At 51.8% G+C, this 17,870-nt stretch overlaps 10 protein-coding genes across 10 annotated transcripts; 3 read left to right on the forward strand and 7 right to left on the reverse strand.

The window, feature by feature from the left end:
• Positions 1 to 169: 169 nt before the first annotated feature.
• J4E86_004867 (uncharacterized protein) lies at positions 170 to 1,743 on the reverse strand (the record flags this gene model as incomplete). Its single annotated transcript, XM_051445404.1, has 2 exons — positions 170 to 1,045; positions 1,105 to 1,743. The coding sequence occupies 2 exons, from the start codon at positions 1,741 to 1,743 to the stop codon at positions 170 to 172; spliced, it is 1,515 nt and encodes a 504-aa protein (XP_051303501.1).
• Positions 1,744 to 2,865: 1,122 nt separating this feature from the next.
• J4E86_004868 (uncharacterized protein) lies at positions 2,866 to 3,629 on the forward strand (the record flags this gene model as incomplete). The annotated part of the gene is made up of 2 exons (XM_051445405.1): positions 2,866 to 2,893; positions 3,028 to 3,629. 2 exons carry the CDS (start codon positions 2,866 to 2,868, stop codon positions 3,627 to 3,629), a joined length of 630 nt encoding a protein of 209 aa, XP_051303502.1.
• Positions 3,630 to 3,765: 136 nt separating this feature from the next.
• On the reverse strand, positions 3,766 to 4,701 carry J4E86_004869 (uncharacterized protein; the record flags this gene model as incomplete). Its single annotated transcript, XM_051445406.1, has 1 exon — positions 3,766 to 4,701. One exon carries the CDS (start codon positions 4,699 to 4,701, stop codon positions 3,766 to 3,768), a length of 936 nt encoding a protein of 311 aa, XP_051303503.1.
• Positions 4,702 to 5,788: 1,087 nt separating this feature from the next.
• J4E86_004870 (uncharacterized protein) lies at positions 5,789 to 6,980 on the reverse strand (the record flags this gene model as incomplete). Its single annotated transcript, XM_051445407.1, has 3 exons — positions 5,789 to 6,630; positions 6,697 to 6,882; positions 6,938 to 6,980. 3 exons carry the CDS (start codon positions 6,978 to 6,980, stop codon positions 5,789 to 5,791), a joined length of 1,071 nt encoding a protein of 356 aa, XP_051303504.1.
• Positions 6,981 to 7,435: 455 nt separating this feature from the next.
• Positions 7,436 to 8,923, reverse strand: J4E86_004871 (uncharacterized protein; the record flags this gene model as incomplete). Its single annotated transcript, XM_051445408.1, has 1 exon — positions 7,436 to 8,923. The coding sequence occupies one exon, from the start codon at positions 8,921 to 8,923 to the stop codon at positions 7,436 to 7,438; it is 1,488 nt and encodes a 495-aa protein (XP_051303505.1).
• A 783-nt stretch (positions 8,924 to 9,706) lies between these two features.
• J4E86_004872 (uncharacterized protein) lies at positions 9,707 to 10,872 on the forward strand (the record flags this gene model as incomplete). Its single annotated transcript, XM_051445409.1, has 2 exons — positions 9,707 to 10,088; positions 10,142 to 10,872. The coding sequence occupies 2 exons, from the start codon at positions 9,707 to 9,709 to the stop codon at positions 10,870 to 10,872; spliced, it is 1,113 nt and encodes a 370-aa protein (XP_051303506.1).
• Positions 10,873 to 11,737: 865 nt separating this feature from the next.
• J4E86_004873 (uncharacterized protein) lies at positions 11,738 to 12,373 on the forward strand (the record flags this gene model as incomplete). Its single annotated transcript, XM_051445410.1, has 1 exon — positions 11,738 to 12,373. The coding sequence occupies one exon, from the start codon at positions 11,738 to 11,740 to the stop codon at positions 12,371 to 12,373; it is 636 nt and encodes a 211-aa protein (XP_051303507.1).
• Positions 12,374 to 12,559: 186 nt separating this feature from the next.
• On the reverse strand, positions 12,560 to 13,603 carry J4E86_004874 (uncharacterized protein; the record flags this gene model as incomplete). Its single annotated transcript, XM_051445411.1, has 2 exons — positions 12,560 to 12,794; positions 12,864 to 13,603. 2 exons carry the CDS (start codon positions 13,601 to 13,603, stop codon positions 12,560 to 12,562), a joined length of 975 nt encoding a protein of 324 aa, XP_051303508.1.
• A 306-nt stretch (positions 13,604 to 13,909) lies between these two features.
• Positions 13,910 to 14,950, reverse strand: J4E86_004875 (uncharacterized protein; the record flags this gene model as incomplete). Its single annotated transcript, XM_051445412.1, has 1 exon — positions 13,910 to 14,950. The coding sequence occupies one exon, from the start codon at positions 14,948 to 14,950 to the stop codon at positions 13,910 to 13,912; it is 1,041 nt and encodes a 346-aa protein (XP_051303509.1).
• A 413-nt stretch (positions 14,951 to 15,363) lies between these two features.
• On the reverse strand, positions 15,364 to 17,318 carry J4E86_004876 (uncharacterized protein; the record flags this gene model as incomplete). The annotated part of the gene is made up of 4 exons (XM_051445413.1): positions 15,364 to 15,573; positions 15,635 to 16,392; positions 16,524 to 17,105; positions 17,159 to 17,318. 4 exons carry the CDS (start codon positions 17,316 to 17,318, stop codon positions 15,364 to 15,366), a joined length of 1,710 nt encoding a protein of 569 aa, XP_051303510.1.
• Between the last annotated feature and the right edge of the window lie 552 nt (positions 17,319 to 17,870).

Below are 17,870 nucleotides of genomic sequence, written 5' to 3' on the forward strand. Positions count from 1 at the left end.
GAAACGTTCACTTCATCATGCACATAATTACCCTCGCGAAGCAAACAACTGTATAACTTTCCTACTTCCTACCTACACGCGTGCAACACTCGATGCGAAGGCTAATGGATACTCTCGAAGAACTTCGTAACTACCAGAAACACGTACCGGTTACTGGAGTTGCGATTCCTCATCTCAGGGTGATGTAGCAGTGATGACCCTTAGGAGCAATCAAGAAGTTGTTGTCCATCTCCATCATCTCGTCGTTCATGGAGTCGGAAATTCTGGCGCCGCGACAATGTCGGAAGAAGAGAGCGGCTCCTAAGCGGAGCTCCATGTAAGCCAGATGTATGCCGATACACACCCTCGAGCCAGCTCCAAAGGGCATGTATGACGCCTTCTGATGTGCTGACATCATGCTCTTGTCCAAAAAGCGAAGACCGTCGAACTCGTGGGGATTGGGAAAGGCGGAAGGATCGCGATGGTTTGTGTAAGCCTGAGTGCTGACCACAGTATCGCCAGGGATGTGGTGGCCGCCTATGACAGTGCCCTGTTTTGGTACAACCCGAGGTAAGGCGCCGGGAGCAGCGCCATAAAGCCTTAACGTCTCTGCGATGACGCTGTTCAATAGAGGCGCAGCCTCGAGCTCGTCCTTCGTAAGCTCCTCGCTGAGTCCTGCAATCTCGTTCTCGAGTCGAGACTGCAGATCAGGCTGCTTGAGAACCGCCCAGACGAGATACGTGAGCGTCACCGCGGTAGTGTCCGATCCGGCCACAATGAAGCCGGCCGCTTCCTCCCTTATGTGTTTATTCGAGAGCGCGGCAGTCTTACTGTCTTCCCCAGCAGCCATCATTTGACTGAAGAGATTCTTGGTATTGCCACCCTCACTGCGCATCTTCTGTATCGCCCGCTCGCCGTGTTCGTTTAGGACATCATCGATCGAGTAGAGAAATTTTATCCGTTTGATGGGGAGGCAACTGAGAAGTTTCCAGATGGTAGTTCCAATTTCAGACCGAATGATACCGCAAATGAGCGCAGCCTGAATAGCATCGATGTATGGTGTTTGCTACCTCTGTTATTAAAAAATGCATACATAGCGAGACTGAATAAGGCTGAGTTGCATACCTTACCCATCTCAAGCATTTCGGAGCTCTCTCCAAAGCTGAGGTGAGCAATTACATCATTCGCCATGAGCGTCCACCATTTGAGGACATCGGCTCCTTGCGATGAACCCATTGCGTCGTGTCGAATCCTCTGGACAGCTAGGTTCGCTTTCGTCCTAATCTCTACGTCCCAGTTGCTGCTCAAGCTGGTGTTGCTGAAGGGTCGGGCAAACAGTCTTCTTCTTGCGGCGTGGGCACGTGGATCGCGCATCGGGAATATACCGGGTGTATCAGTTGGAAGGAGAGACGAGTAGAAGTCCGACTTCAGGTATCCAGCACCGATCTTGTGTATCTGACTGACACCGGCTATATCTGATACGGCTGTCTCGTTTGGCGATATTCGTACGACGCCGCCATAGCGCTGGTGAAGATTGTCCACGTAGAAAATTCGTTTGCCTGAAACCGTCTGGTAACGAAGGACGAGATTGGTATACTTGGTGTACCATGGCCCTGGCAGCTTTGACAGTGGACCTGTAAGCCCTTTCCATACAATCTTTGCATTGTTAGCTTGAAGTAAAGGAACTTGGTATGAGTCTTGTACCTTGATGATGTAGGCCAGTACCACCAAGATAGCGGCTAAGACGCCCCGCTGAAGTGGCATGTTGATGAAGTTCGAATGAGCTCGCAGTTCCCGCCCGTATAGATCTTGGTCGAGTAGAGGACTGATCTTGTGATTCAACTTGCAACATGTTCACTCAAATCTCTAGCTGCGTGGGCCTTTTACATATCGCCAGCACTTGCGGAATGTGGGGGCCAAGGTCGCGAACGGCCCTTCATTTTTGGCGGTGATTGTTCGATTCAATGGTGACGCACGTCCTGGAGGGTACTTCGTGTGCCACCTTGGAAGTAGCATTCCTGACAGACGCTCGCATCCGCACCATGAGAGACCTGTTGCATTCGCTCAAAGCTGCCGGTCAAAAGCATGGATGAGATCGACCGAGTAGTGGGTTTGAACGCATTTGAGTACACGCCATGGAACGCGACCAGTCAGGAGGTCTGAAAGGTATACGACCACAAACACACGCAATTGGTCAGTCGAAGCCGATTGATGAGGGGGTATTGCATTTGAGTGGGCGGAGCGGTGTATCAGATTCTCCGCCTCCACCTACGAATGGCTCGGATGTGTTGTTGCCCCGACTGAGGCCCTAGAACGCGCTTCGTTTCGAGTCGGCCGAGGTGCGCTGGGTAACGGTGTTACTCCAGAGATTGATCACGGAGTCTACGGACGCCACGGCCGCCGCCGTAGCTCACACGTCGCTCGTACAATCCAGGATTAGCTCCCAGGCTGGACCTTATGAAGATTAGCGTGCGGGCCGCGAGCGGGGAAAGTGATGACGTAAGGAGGCTCAACAATATCACCAAAATCTATTCTCGCCATCTCCAGCTTGCACATATCTACTCAATATCGCTAGCGAACTAATGGAACAGGTTGACTTCCCGAAGAATATATCGCGAGGGTTCGCCAGCTTGCCATTAGAGCTGTTCCTCAACGTTCTCGATCAACTTGTGGGTACCCACAACAGCCAGCATCCTGTAGCGTATGCACCGTCAAACATCATCACCAAGACGTTGCGCGCTCTCACTCTGGTGTCGCGCAACACTTATCTTATAGCCACACAGTATCTTTACTCGCATTGTCTGTATCTGGACAGTTGCACGACCTATGCGCGATTTCGCAGAACACTCGGACTAAACCTGGGGCATCACCCACAAGCTCTCAACTATGGAGAAGCCGGGCGAAACGAAGAACTGTTCGCGGAAGCCCAGGCACTCCGCCATATAACATCAATATTCATCTCGCCAACCGAGGTGCGCAGGCTGATCGAAGGGAACTACACGCCTTTGGTGCGACTGCCCCAAATAATCGATTTTTGCAGCTTGATAGGGAACTCGCTGAAGAGACTGGCTTTAGACCTCTCTCCGATTTATGCACCACCAAGTGAGGTTGAGCAAATCAGGCCGCATATCACCGAGAACAGGGTCTTTTCACACATGTTGCACCTTGAAGAGCTCATTGTCAGCTACGATGTGGTCAACTACTTTCGACACCCACCGCCCAATCTCAAACGGCTTGCCATCACTACCCAAGAGATGTCGGATCTAGAAATAGCATTCTGTCTCAAGATACCATCCCTGCGAATGCTCGTCATGATGCGACCCGTCAATCTAGCAGCGAAAGACATCGACACAATATTCAGATCATACGACGGGAGAAGCCTGGACGTCATTCTGGTTGATGTGAACTCAAATCACAGGACACCAAACAAGACTCGGAACTGGACAGATCAAGATGCAGTACGAATCTGGGAAGCTGATGTACCTGTCAGCTTTTACGGCGATGAGGACGACATCATATTATGCGATGCCTGGATATGGAATCACGGAGTAGGTGGTACCCTATGGAGTCAAGACAAGCGGCGGATGGCATCATGGGAAGAGGTTGAGAAGCGTCTGGCCGGCCCAGTACACACGATTGTTGAAGTGTAGCTTCGAGGCTGTTGCACCTATCAGGACATCACGGCTCCAGCAACACCAAAATAGCGTCAACATTGGTCTCGCGTTTCTTATGCGAGGTAGCTCTCAAATCGTTTATACACATGCTCAATCTCCTCGCAATGAGGAGTTACACATGTCTTTCCGGTCCAGGGATCTGGTTTCCCCAGGTTACACCCTCTTGTACCAGCAAGCCCCCCGGAAACTTGTCTTTCAGTGTACCCCGCCCGACTATATCGTCTGCTTCTCTTTCCAACTCTTCTATATCCCATGTGGTATGCATATAACTGCCCTTGAGCCTATCGGCTCGTCCTCCGCCTAGCCAAACCGAGAACATGCCGACTAGCTCTGGACTATCAAACGCAAAGGGCTTGAACATATCGCTCGTTCTCTCCGTCTTCACAACCCCAGGATCTAATGAGAATGCCTTCATATCTGGATATTCGACATTGAGGAACTCGATGAGCCGGCGGTCGGTTTGTTTGGCAATGCCATAGGAAGAGAGACCGGGTGTCACGACCGTACCCGCACCGGATGTCATAGAGATGAATGTTCCGGTTGGTGCCGGACCAAACATGCGGATGTATTGGTGGGCGGGAAGATGTGTGCTGCGGAAGTTCGTTGTCATATCGGCCCACCACTCGTCGTTGTCGTCGGTCTCATCTGTCCTACTGAGATGTGCTGTACCGACGTTTGCGATGACTACATCGAGTTGGCCAAACTTCTCTCTTATCGCATCAAAGAGTCCGGCGACTTCGGCCGATTTTGTGGTGTCGCAAGCCATCGCCAGGACCTGTGCTGTGGAATTGAGTCGCTTCAGCCTGACGATGACGGGCTCGAGATCTTCTTCATTGCGACTACTGATGGCGATACCCGCGGCCCCTGCGCTTGCCCACGATGAAGCAATCGCTCTACCGATTTCCTCCGAAGCTTCGGTAACGAGAACGTATTTGCCGGCGCCTGTGAGTTGTACTTCTTCGAGAGCGGGATATGGTTGGCGATAGTATGTGCTAGTGAATTGGCACATCTTTGTGAGCATATCTGGGTCAATGTGCTGGGCGACCATGGCGACGATGGGAAAACGTTTAATGTTCTTCAGCGGATGTGGTGGACGACTTCCTGATATCATCATCACATACCCCAGAGACGGCTTCTTGCGCGACTAGCATGATATCAGCATCCGCCCGACGCGATACCACTTCAGAGCTATCCTACTCTCCCTGTGGTGTTGAGGCAACAACAACCGGTCACCAGCACCTCGGTATCATCCTTCGCGTGCTTAACCCGCGGCCAAGTATACCCAAAAGACAATATCGATGATGATAGTATGCAATCTAAGGCTCTATCACATTTCTAGCATCTCTTTCGCTGCAGTATCACACATGTACCTCTCTGATAATGGTGTAAGGCTATACGACCAAGCCAGTCAGAATTTGCCCACACAACACTCCAGCATGAACGGGTAGGTCTAGGGCTACCTGGCAGATGACGTGCCGGAGCCAGACACCAGTCTTTAGGCATCTTGGAAGCAGATGTCTAAGTATAGAGCGCTGCTAGGGAGAAAGTGTACAAGAGCATCTCGCTTCTATCCGCGGTTTATTTATAGGCCGCTAGCATGCAAGTCGAAGGGCCCACAGTACCGCTAAGAGAGTGATAACAGGGTAATTGGAGGCCGATCTATCCAGAATGTTGTCCAGGCTTCCGCCTTGCGATGTTGTGAACCAATGCGAAGCTAACAGACATGTTGGCGCTCTCGCGTGTAAGCGTTTGGGGGCCAAAAGTGCGGCCAGATTTTACCGGCGGAATTCTGCCGGTCACTTCTTAACATGGAATGCAGCGCGAACCTCGGATCAACACATGTGAATTTGTGTGTATCATGGTGATGAGTGTTCGATTAACAAGCATCAGTTTGGCGTCTAATGCGGTGTTTGTGGATATCGCCAAAGTACCTAGGTAACCACGCATCCTCTTTCACTCGCCACCCACTTCATCCCGTAGTACTGCGATGACGCATAGCGAAACGAGCCACTCACAATTTCCGCAACATTCGACAACCTAGACAAGAAGAAACTCTCACAAATGACAGAAGTCACAAGTGTGATATACTGTTTCGTATTTACTCGCAGTAACGACCCACGTCTTCTTCACCAAGTCTACGCAACAACCACCTCCTGCGCCCCAACATCCATCTTCGCGCCCTCCCCTTTCCTCGTGTCCCCCTGGCCCCTCTTCCACTTCTCCGCCCTCCCATAACTCTCCCTATACCCCTCCAAAATCGCCTCTTCAACCGTAATCGCCTCCCACCTCTCCCCCTCCCCCTCCTCCCTACAATTCGGCAAACACCCAACCACATACTCCGGATTCCCGCTAAAAAACACAGGAATACTATACGTCTCCTGCCCACTAACATTGATAACACGATGCAAATTACTCACATACCGGTCGTTACTCCACCGCATCATCAGATTACCTAGGTTGATGACGAAAGCACCGGGCGTGGGGGTTACGTCGAGCCATTCTTTCGTCGCGTGGTCGTAGACTTGGAGACCGGAGACGGTGTCCTGGAGGAGGATGGTTATGCAGCCGAAATCTGTGTGGGCGCCTATGCCGCGGGTGAGGTGTGTGGGGCTGGAGGGTGGTTGGGGCGGGTAGTGGAGGAGGCGCATTGTTGCTACTGCGCCCGTGGCGAAGGCGTCGAAGTAGGTTTCTTCCAAATCGAGTGTCAAGGCGAGGACTTTCAAGATGTCTTTTGCGAGTGAGACGACGCGGGCGTAGTATTCCAAAGGTGTGGCTTTGAAGTCTTGGACATTTGGGAGGGAGGCGGCGGACGGCCACATGTTGGGTCCGGAGTTGAGCTTCTTGTTGATGAAGTAGGGGTGTGTTTTTGGGATCTCGTCGCCGATGTAGAAACCTTCTTTTAGTTCGGGGGAGGTGCCTTCTTCGAGGATTTGCGATTTGAGGAGCTCGTAGCCTCGGTTCCAGGTGTTGGTTGTGTCTGGGTGGAGATATAGATGAGCTGATGTGACTATGAATCATTGCTTGCTGGTGACATTAAACGTACCTTTGTTCACTTTGTTCTTCTCTTCCAGTGGCAGATCGAAGAACTTCTTGTTCCAGTCCATCATCCTGTTTTGCAGCTCGATTGGTACGTTGTGACCCGTGATCTGGAAGAACCCATTATGCAGGCAGCAGTTTCGCACTTCGTCTACGAGCTGTTTCTTGGATGCTGGATCGTTCTGGTAGAATTCTAGGCTTTGTAAGCAAGGTTTCGACTGCTAAGGCTGTCTGGCGGGTCCACGTACTTGAGAAGTCTAGGATGGGAGGTGCTTCACCGGCGTTTGGCATGATGGACTCTCTCGGCCAAGTTCAATGCGGTATCAAGGTAAATAGTGTGATTGAAGTGACCAAGTGATTCGAATGTGATTATGCCTAAGTACCTTGTCACGTTTGGTGTGATTTCGAGAAATCAGCAGCGAGCTGTCGAGACGCGTCGCCTTCAATTATACTACGATTGATCATTACTTCCGCTTTCCGTCATTGTCATATCCCAGTATGTCGGTTACCCCTCACAAGTGTCGCGTTATCGATAACAGCGTTATGTCGTCGAAGATGGGGCAAGTGGGATTGCGAAGCCCTTCACCCCACTCTTGCTGTGAGCTTGTGATTGGCCATGCGACACATCATCTACGGGATGCACCGTGCATAACAAGAGGTATTCTGCCAAGATCAAGATATACTATTGAGTGCAGACTGCCAGATCGCACGTCTTCTTCGACCACCACCCTACTGTATTGCAGTCCTTAGTCATGCGGATCGAAAGCCATGTCATCTTCGTCCAGCACATGGTCGAGCTCAAGTTCTTGTTGAGCCAACGTGTATATGCCTTCATCTCGGTCCTCAACGTTCATAGTTGTCTCGGCGCCATCGCTCTCGTCACTCGCGTATGCTGTGGCAAGCCTCTGATCGTAATGCAGCTTCTGCCATTCATCTACAGTAGACCTGGCTACCTCTTTATCTCCATCATGACGAATGCCGTCTCGAAGCAGAGCGAACATTCTCCTCGCGATCATATACTCCGGTTTGTACGCATACCGCTTCCACTCGTCACCCGCCGCTTCCTCCCACAAGGTCTTCAATCGCCGGTACCCGACACCTCTTGGCTCATCTGCAGCTATCATCTCATTGTACTCGTGACCGCGCGATACCCATAGCCAGAAAGGAGCACGGTAAGCGACGAATTCGGGGCAGAAGTGCGCGAACTGAGCATCCCAGTCCAGTAATCCGGTAAGCGAGAGCGATGAGTCGTGTTCAATCTCTACGAGCATATTCCGCGGGTAGAGGTCGAGATGACAGAAGTAAAACTTTTCTTCATCTGGGATAAAGCCCTTATCGTATAGCGTCTGTATGATGATATCGAAGCAGTACCATGGAGCAATGTCGCCGTCGTCAAGATCTTCCTCTAGTTTCTCCCATCGATACCTCTGGTGTACCAAGAATTGGCGTGTAGTCATAGCCTCAGCGGGGCGATCCGCGGGTCCTGAGAAAGCTGATACCGGGCCATGACTGGTTTCGAAGGCTTGAATTTCTGGTGTCACCTTATTGGGAGAATATGGTAGTCTTGTTAGACTGGCGATGATACCTGCCTTGGGTTGCTGAATAGTATGCAATTTCTCCATAACATGGACAACAATGTGCACAGTGTTCATCCTTTGGTTGATCGAAAGTTCAGGCCATATCTTGTTGAGATTTTGGCCGGGAAGACGGCTCTGAATGGTATATATTCGTGACAGAGGATTACGCGGGTGCTCACCTAGATGTATGACGGGAGGTACGACAATGCCGAAATTTGTGCGCGCGAACGTCAGAGTAGCTACATCATACCTCATGTCCAAGTCATCGCTTGAAGGCTCCCTTCGTGCGCTCCTGAGTATGTGGTGCTTTGGCGTGTAAGCTTTGACGTAGTCTTCGTCACTGGTCAGGAATGAATGTATCCAAGGGACAGTAAAAGCGCGAGGAGGTAAAGGCGTGACAGCGATAGCTGTAATTCGATTATAACCTCCACCGCGCAGATGCTCGATTCGACAGGTTGCTCTGGGAAATATAGTGGCGCAAAGCTCCGCGACTCGGGTACGGAAGAATTCGAAGGGCTCTTGACCATAGGCCACAGTAGATGTCTGAGATACACTGGAGTCCTCTTCCTCTTCAAGATCCTCGTTATACTCTTCGTGCGGAGCCTTGACGACGAGGTATCTTCTTATGTCCGTCACTTTGAACCTGGGATTGGGCATGGAAGCTGTGGGAGTTTGCGCGTCTGGGGACAATATCGGAATGTGCGCGAGCGACTAGACGGGTGGTAAAATGCCCTTTGCAACCTACGAAGTGGAGTTTTGTGCGACATTGCGACACTCTAAGGAAATACTTGCAGGTGTTTGCAGGGTACGAGCGTTTGCACGTACCAGAAGCTCCATAGGAAGCGGGCCGAAGAGCTCAGACGCTTGACATAAGAGCGAAGGATGAGTGAGGACATCGTGTCAAAGGAGAATGCAATTCGCGAACTCCAGAGAATAGGAAAGCTGATACAAGACAGAAGATTCTTGAACCCGCCGTCGTGGCCAGATGTCACCGGAATACCGTGATACGCGACGGTGCCGGGTATTGGGTGTGGGAGAACATCATCGACGTGTCTGCGCGTAGTTCAACGACCTTGAGTATGGGGAGCAAGAACATGGTAGAACGGGACAGCAATGCGACGCGATGAGTGGACTCAAAGGAATGCTGGGTGTTGAGACGCGACAGATGACGGAAGTCATTCCGTCATCGTCTCTTGTCTGATTGGCCAACGGAAGCTCCACCATCCGTCGATGACCCCACCATCGCATTAGTGTTGCTTGGTCATGCTCGACATAAGCAGCGCATTCTCCGCCAAGCCTCAGGTTAAGACGCGCCGGATTGTTAAACCTTTACCAACCAAACAAGCTCACGATGGCACCCACACCAGACCGCCCCGAAGCCTCCCTCGAACATTCTCGTCGCCCTAGTCGCGTTTTGCATAAAGCGCCCCCGCCCGACCCATGAAGACGCTTTCCTCCCTCTTCATCGCCATCATCGCAATTGCACTTGCCGTATACAACAACGAGTACATGCTCTCGAGGCTCACACAGTCACTGAGACACGTCACATCCCTAGCGAAGACTACGAAGCCCTTCTACAACGCCACCGAAGATATGTCGACCATGTTCCGCGGACTGCCCGTCATCCCCGACGAGAAGTTCACCACCGATGCGCCCCGCAAGATCGCAAAGTCCTTCCTTGCTGTCGAGCAATCTGAAGGCGCAGGAGCGAAAGTGAGGAGGAGTGTTGGCACCCCCAAACTCCGCAACTTCTCTCCCTTCCTCATGCTCGACCACTTTGCCATTCCACCCGGCGCAGGCTTCCCTGACCACCCACACAGAGGTACGTGAGCGCAAATGACATGCCCGCGATTACCATGCTGACTCTTGATTCAGGCCAAGAAACCATCACATACCTTCTCTCCGGCGCCGTCGACCACGAAGACTTCGCCGGGAACAAGGGCACCATCGAGCAGGGCGACCTGCAATTCATGACCGCCGGTCGCGGCATCGTCCACGCCGAGATGCCGCGCCAAAACGAGGACGGCGCGCCCAACGTCGGAATGCAACTCTGGGTCGATCTGCCCAAGGAGCTGAAGTCATGCGAACCCCGCTACCGCGACCTACGAGCGAAGGAGATCCCCGAGACGACCGCGGACAACGGCAAGGTACACGTCAAAGTTATCAGTGGACAAGCGTACGGCACCGAGAGTCTGAAGGAGCTGGCATACACACCCGTCTGGCTGCTCGACTTCACAGTTCAGCCTGGCGGCAAAGTCAAGCAGCCCCTGCCAAAGGGCTGGAACGCTTTCGCATACCTCCTCAACGGCACGACCATTTTCTCTTCCGACGGCGTATCGCGACCCATCGAACAATACCACAACGTCGTTTTCGAGAGCAACGGCGACAGCATCGAAGCATCCGTGGAGGAAGGTGCCGACAAGCCATCGAGGTTCATCCTTGTCGCTGGTCTGCCGCTCGATCAGCCCATCGTACAATACGGACCCTTTGTCGTTACGTCAAGAGACGAGGTCATGCAGGCTATGATGGACTACCAGAGCCACTCGAATGGTTTCGAGAGGGCGAACAACTGGGAAAGCGAGATTGGAAAGAGCATGGTGCATTGAATTGCTTGACTCTGGTAACGGTCCCTTTTTCAACTTCTTCTTCTGTATATACCAAATCACGATACCTTTATTCCTACTCTCATCGAAGATCATGCCCAAATCCCGTTTCCTCTCAAGATCTTTTACGCCTTCCCATGCTACAGTCAGATGCACAGTAGCAACACCCAGGTGCGCGCCTCCTGTCTCGCGACACGTCTCGTGCGTTCTGTTGTTTGTCGCTTGATACCTCCGGAGTCTACAAATAGTCTACGCGCATTCATCTTTTCTCTCTTCTCTCTATCTCCACTTACAGCGACTTCGACTCATCTTGATGGCGAACTCATCCAACACTCAAGCTTCAACAAGCTCGACGCTATGTTCGATGTGTCCTAGACCCGGAACAATAGTCTGTCCCACATGCCACTGCAGCCGGTACTGCTCGAACATCTGTCGACAGGACGATTGGCCAACGCATAGCCTCCTATGCGCCTCGTACAACGATTTCGACCCAAGTTCGGCCCCTTCTCCACATCATTTCCGCGCGATATGTTTCCCCGTGAACGAAGAAAGGCCTGTGTTTACCTGGTTGAGCGTCGAACCGTCCACCGGTCCCAATGGTACCTTCATGGATTTCCTGGCCGAACCAGGTCTACCAGCCATGCCTCTGAACTCAGCAGGAGGGGCAATCCACTTTTCTGACAACAACCGAGTCCTCAAGCGACCACACGAACCCATCGCATGGGTAGTTCATCTTGGCCCGACCGAAAACGATGAATTGAAATATGCAGGAGGTCCAAATCAGAGCTTCGCAACAATTGATCAGGAGTTGCCAGACGCTATGCATGGGCCTTTCGTGATGTATGGTCCCGGATATCACCTTGACATGATGTCCTTCCGACACATCGTCGATGATCTGCGCGCAGATTACTACAAAGCCCAGTACATGAAAGAGAAGAATGCGACAGGTCCTATCAAGGGTGTTCGTGTGAGCTGTGGAGGTGATTTGCTTATCAGCGATCGTCCCCAGTTCGAGCAAGTCAACTTGAACAGCAGTTTCTTCGACTTGGACCGGACTATCAATCTTCCCGTAGGCGACAAGATCGGCATTCCACTCGAGGCAAGAGTGATTCCAGAGGCTTTACCGTGGCGGAACCGCCATCATCTTGGCGATTGGGCGAAACGCTATGCACAGAATGAATTCGCACAGAGGCTCAACCCAGCGCAGTGGTGGCCGCTTACAGGCTCAATCGTGATCGCTCAGAAGGATAAGAAGCCATTGCATTGCGCACACGTGGACGCACTATCTGAGTATTGTGCACGCGAGGGCTACAGCATAGCGCAATTGCGCAACCTACCCGCAGGACCACATTCCCATCTGCCCGACGATGCACTTGTCCCAATCGAGTATTTGCGATCGCTAATGAACCAAAATTACCAGGCGAGTTCACAGCAATTTCTGTCTCGTGCTTCGGAGCAGGGCTTTAAAGACTTCAACCTCGACTTATGCGAAACGGTGGTATAGAGAAGTATGGTTATGTTACTTCACCTTACATAATCTAGGAACATGGAACACAGGGATAGATCGTGAAGGTACGGGCTATGTTAGTCATGACGCATACTTGATGAAACAAATTTGACTTTACAGTCTACGAATCTGCAATCTATCTTGTCCGCACGTGCGCACCCATATACCGTTCTCTGACTGGACTCAAAGACTGACACACCCATTCGAGCTATCCTCCACAAAGATGCCACCGTAGATCTGCCCTTCACCACGGAGTGGAATGTGCTCTTGGTACCCATCATACACCACCGTCTCAGTCTCCGTAGGCTTCTTCGCAATACCAATCTGCAACTGCCCACCACCAGCATTGCTATTAGGCGTAGCCTTCGTCACCGCCTTCAACGGCTTATTACCCGCAGAGTAATAAACCTTGATCGTACTAATCATCTCGTCAGCGTCCTTATCCCCACCCAAGCCTCATTGCACGAAAAGAAAGAAGGCCACTTACTCCCTAACATAATCCAACTGCACCCCAAAATTCTGCCACTCCCCCCTCAAAATCCTCGTCTCATACACAAACTCATTCTTCGCGTTTTGCACCTTCCACATCTCCCGCTCTTTCTTCGTATCCACACCCGTCCCGCCATCGCCGACCAACACAACACCTCCGACGAACATGAATTGGTTACCGCTATAATCACCCTTCTCATGCCACACATTCATATACTCATGGCTCAGATTCAACGGTCTGTGTTCATCCTGCCGGACACTCCAATGGAACGTCACGACGCCGTTATCCGATGCATCAGCCCCAGCATCGTTAAGATCGTCTTTGAGAAGGAGACCTGCGCGGCGGAATCCTGTTTGGAGGTTCTCGCCTGCGCGGAAGAGGGAGCCGTCGTCGATTGTTACTTCGACTGGTTTGTGCTGGAGGGGGTTGTCGAAGCGGGATGGAGGTGTGGTCTTGGGGAAGAGGAGAATGGAGGACCAGGTGCGGTTTTCGCCTTTTACGTAGTCGGGGTTGTAGGGAGTGGAGCCGGCGGGTGTGTCGAAGGATTGGAGGGTTAGGTTTTTGGTGATGCGGCCGTCGAAGATTAGGGGGCATTTGATGTTTGACTTGGGGGCGTGAAGGTGTGGGTGAGAAGGCGGAGTAGGAGGATGAGGTGCATGTGCAGGAGGGGGTGGAGGTGGGTGCAATGGGGTTGCAAGGGCGATGCCCAGGAAGGGGAGGAGGTGGAGGAGCTGCATTTTAGACTGAGATTCCTAAGACACTGCCATTGCTCACGATGCACATCAGTATATTTTATATGTATCATGACAGATACGCGCTAGTGAGCCCTATGCATATTGGCTAATTAAGTAGAGCGGCAGAACACTATGGGCGGAGTTCTAGTGCAGCCACATCTACCGGAACACCATTCGCACCAGGCCGACGGACCTGGACGCCGGATTCTTTCGCGTCCTGCAGCGACAAACATCTTACTTCTCGAAGACACTAGTTTTGCTTCTAGACGCGATCTGGAACCTTCGTGACGCGATGAACGCATTAGAGCACTAGGCCGCATATGGTGAGGAAACATCCCCATACTTCTGTCGCCCTTCTTCTTCCATCCAATTCGTCCAAAACCGCTCGAAACCCTCTTTGGAAGATTTCTGAAGTAATAGGTCGTTGTGCATCTCGAAAGCCTCGTCGAACTTGAAAGCTAAGTTCCATGACTCCTTGCTGTCCAGGATCTCTTGAACTTGTTCACTGCCGATGGAGTATAGATATGCCATGAGAGCCGCAATGTGAGCGACAAGCAATGGCTTCTTATCTTTTCTTGCGACGTAAACGCTACCCAGGCCGGCTGACCACTCAGAAGGGTTGAGCTGTGCGAAGCCGAAGTTCCAGGCATGGTGCAAGCCTTTGTAGCCACCGCTACGGTTTCTCCAGGGTAGCGCTGGGGGTATAGTGCGAGCGAAAAGATCGATACCGAGTTTGGATACGATCCATATGAGGAGATTCTCGTCCTTTTCGTAAAAGCCGTCGGTGACTTTACAAGCCTCGAGTGATGGGCGATCACTGCTTAGTCGATCGCCGATGCAGTTGATGCGGACACCAGGGATGTAGCCTTTCCCTTTGTCTCCAAGTTGGCGGAGTGATTTGTCGTACTCCATGTGCATCATGTCAACGATATGCCGGAGACTGGTCATGTCGAGATGTGCGCGATGGCCGATGAAGAGTATGTTGCCTTTGCAGCATTGTAGTAGCTCGGGCGCAATGTTTCCCATGCTCTTGTTTGAAACGCCAGTCAGGCATAGTTGATCCGGTGAAGCTGGGCACGCTTCAAGGCAGCCAAGCATGTGGATAGTATCGTGCGAGCGTTTCAAGACGCAGTTATAGGATGAGTTTCCACAGCTGACGAGTCCCTTACTCTGTTCATCTGGCATCAGATGGTATTGGAGAGCAAAGCCCTCATCGCCGGGCTGAGACGTCATCCTCACCCAAACCCATTCGGGCGCGGTCTTTCTGGCGTTGAAGAAGATGGCCTTGAACAGTCCAGGTTCAGGAGGGATGTGATTCTTGTAACTTCGATAAGCCTTGCAGAGCAGCATATGAACGGATTTGTCGTCCTGCAGACATTCTGTCGAGCAATAATAGCTGCATTTGCATGTCGTGCACATGCATGTAGCTTTGCGGTGGCACATGCAGCAGAGGCGAACAGGTGGTCTCGAGACTTCATTCATGATGACGTCGTTGGTGTGATATCGACAAAGCCTACAATCGAGACAAGAATGAAGGATGAAGTGCTAGGAATGCAGAACGAAGGTATTAATCTCCTTTGAGAACGGAAGAGAAAGTGCGCGAACATGCGTCTAGCACCCACCAAGTGTTTTGACAATGGAAACCTTGCCATGGAAATAGCTCCGTTACAGCGAGAGGTTGCAAACAATCTGCTGATGTGAAAGTGTTGAAGCCGCAGGCAGTGCAGATAGCCCTGTGCATATGATCATAGCAAAGATGTCTATCATAGCCGGTAGAGATTAGTCATTTTTCTCTTCACTTTTCCGGGTTGAGGCTGTTGCTCCTCGACACCCCAGAATTTGAGGAAGGTGATTGGTCTCCAGGTCCACTGCGCTTCGTCGTTCAGGGCATTGTCCAGGATCCACGTGATGACGGCGGTGAATGCGACAACCCCGATAGCGCTGACCCAATAGACCCAGAACTCACTTCGGTTCTGAGACCGCGCATGAGGAGTTAGTAATTGTTCACTAACAATATGTTCGTGTTGATCTTACCGGTGCATAGTTGTCTTGCATACTAAACAAGCTGCTCGTGTATGCCAAGGGAATGAACAGCAGGGCGAGAAGGTTGAGTCGTTTCACGCGCTTGGCCTCCTCCAAGTTCTGACGATTACCCGCGATCGATGCCAGTCCAGTCATGGCTTGGATCAGGTTATCGGCCCGTTCCTTAAGGATCTTGAGACGGAAGTAGACATATTGGAAGTCTTTCTCGCAGTCTTTCCACGTGTGCGCATGCAACCTGACGGACTTGTTGATCTGCCCATCTAGCGAATAGTCGAGACTGAGTAATGCATCTTCAAGATCGTCGCGATAGTTGCCGCACCGACGTGAAATAGTCTGTAAGCTCTTCCATTGACCCTGCTCTTCAACCCATGCGGTAGTAAGACGAAGCTCCAAAGAAGGCAGCATTGCTTTGATGTAATCGACAAGCTGGAGGTAGTGCGCAGCGACTATCTTCTTGAGGAAGATTGCTGATGTATTGGGCGTAGCCCACTCGTCTTCGGAGAACAGATCAGAGTGTTGCTGGTAGTAGTGAAGGAGGTCGCGCAGCATTGACGTATGCGGATGTTGCGTCTTGCTATGTATTTGATGATGAGGGACGGGCGGAATGAAGTCAACATAGCCTTCCTGAAACGGCGTGTTTTGAAGTTCGTCGCGTACATTGGCGATTGGACGAAGTGTGTTATCGTCGGGATCGACTTCTTTGGGCGGAGGGCTTAGATGAAGCAGCTGGGGATCACACAATATGACCACTGCGTAAATCAGCTAATGTCTATCAGACCTTCCCTTACTACTTTGGTCTCCGGGACTGGCATCGGGCTTCCAAGGCGGCAATATGCTTTCAGAGAATGGTCCCAGATTCGAGAGTGTGAAATTGACGTACCATCCCAGCCGCCATTCTCGGTTTGTCGAGACCACCACCCGACTTTGCGACGTAGTATTCCGATCGTACTGTTCTCTTTCTGACGGGATGCTGTCATGCCCACATGCCGTCGCGTTCGCTCGCAGAAGAAATAGCGGTTCTCGAGCGCCTTGTTGAACTGTCGCAACTCGCAATACTGGAGCTGGAAAGCTTGCCGTGGGTCAAGCAAGCTAGGTTGGGGCAACGCATCGCTCACTGGTGTAAAGTCATTACTCCAGACACATGTCCTCTCTTGCCGCTGGAAGAATGAAGGATCCATGAAGAAGTGACCGCCGACGGCTGCGACAAAATCAGGTGCCAGTCCCTCCATGATATAGATGCGCCGACGGTTGTGGTTGTGCCCCGCGGATTCAAAGTGCTTAACAAGCTCTTTCTCGCCTCTAAATTCAGTTGTTGTGAAACCAGATGCCCCAGTAGCAGGAGCGTCTAAGAGCGCGACGAGCGCGTTGCCATACTTCAGTGGCTCATCCTTGTTGTTCGGATCGGCCTTCTTCAGGCCAGGATTGGATCCGCTCAAGGCCTCGATATAGTCGCGATATATGCCTGCTCGAGATTAACGACACCTGCAAATGACACTTGGACAAAACATCATCTACCATTAGCACAGAGCCACGATCCAATCGGTGGCTCTTCGTTTCTCAGCATGTTTGGGCTTGGGGTGACCGTCCTCGAAGTTGCAGCAACGGATGTTTTGGTAGCTTTTGGAGCCCCGGCGATAGTCGCCATCTCGACTGCGTTGACGCCGTTATTGGCCATTGATGCAAATGTGCGTAGTGTGCCCAATATCAGAGCCCGGGCAAATAATTAGCCCTTGGGAAGCTGGCGAGCAACGCGTTGATGCTAAGGGGCCAGAAAGCGTCGTCGTGAATAAGACGGGATGAAGGAAGCGAGCCTTCGATTTTCCGAAGGGGCCGCGGCTCTGCATCGAGGCGGAGCTTTGTCTGCATCAATTGGGGGCCAGAATTGCGCCACGTCATCCGTGCATTCACAAAGTTCCGCTTGTGGACGCATGCTCAGGTTTTGTGTCTGTATCGCAGGCGCATTGAGGCTGTGGAACACGGCCGGTGAGTATTGAGAGGCGGGGAAAACCTGAGGCAGCCTAGCTCGCGCGTCCCTCGCGGCTGCGCATCTCCAGCAGTAATCGAAGTCTGCTCTCGATTTGCGTTGCTATAGCCATGACTGTATTTCTGGAGCGACGCTGTGGCTTGTCGCAGTCAGTTACGCAGTCAAGGCAGCACCTGGGTGGGACTATGGTGCAATCGAAGAAGCTGAGGCAAGTCACGTGAGAGATTAGCGCGTTCACGTCGG

Source organism: Alternaria arbusti, assembly GCF_024043155.1.
Source record: "Alternaria arbusti strain BMP 1465 chromosome Unknown scaffold_5, whole genome shotgun sequence".
Taxonomy (NCBI): Eukaryota; Fungi; Ascomycota; class Dothideomycetes; order Pleosporales; family Pleosporaceae; genus Alternaria; species Alternaria arbusti.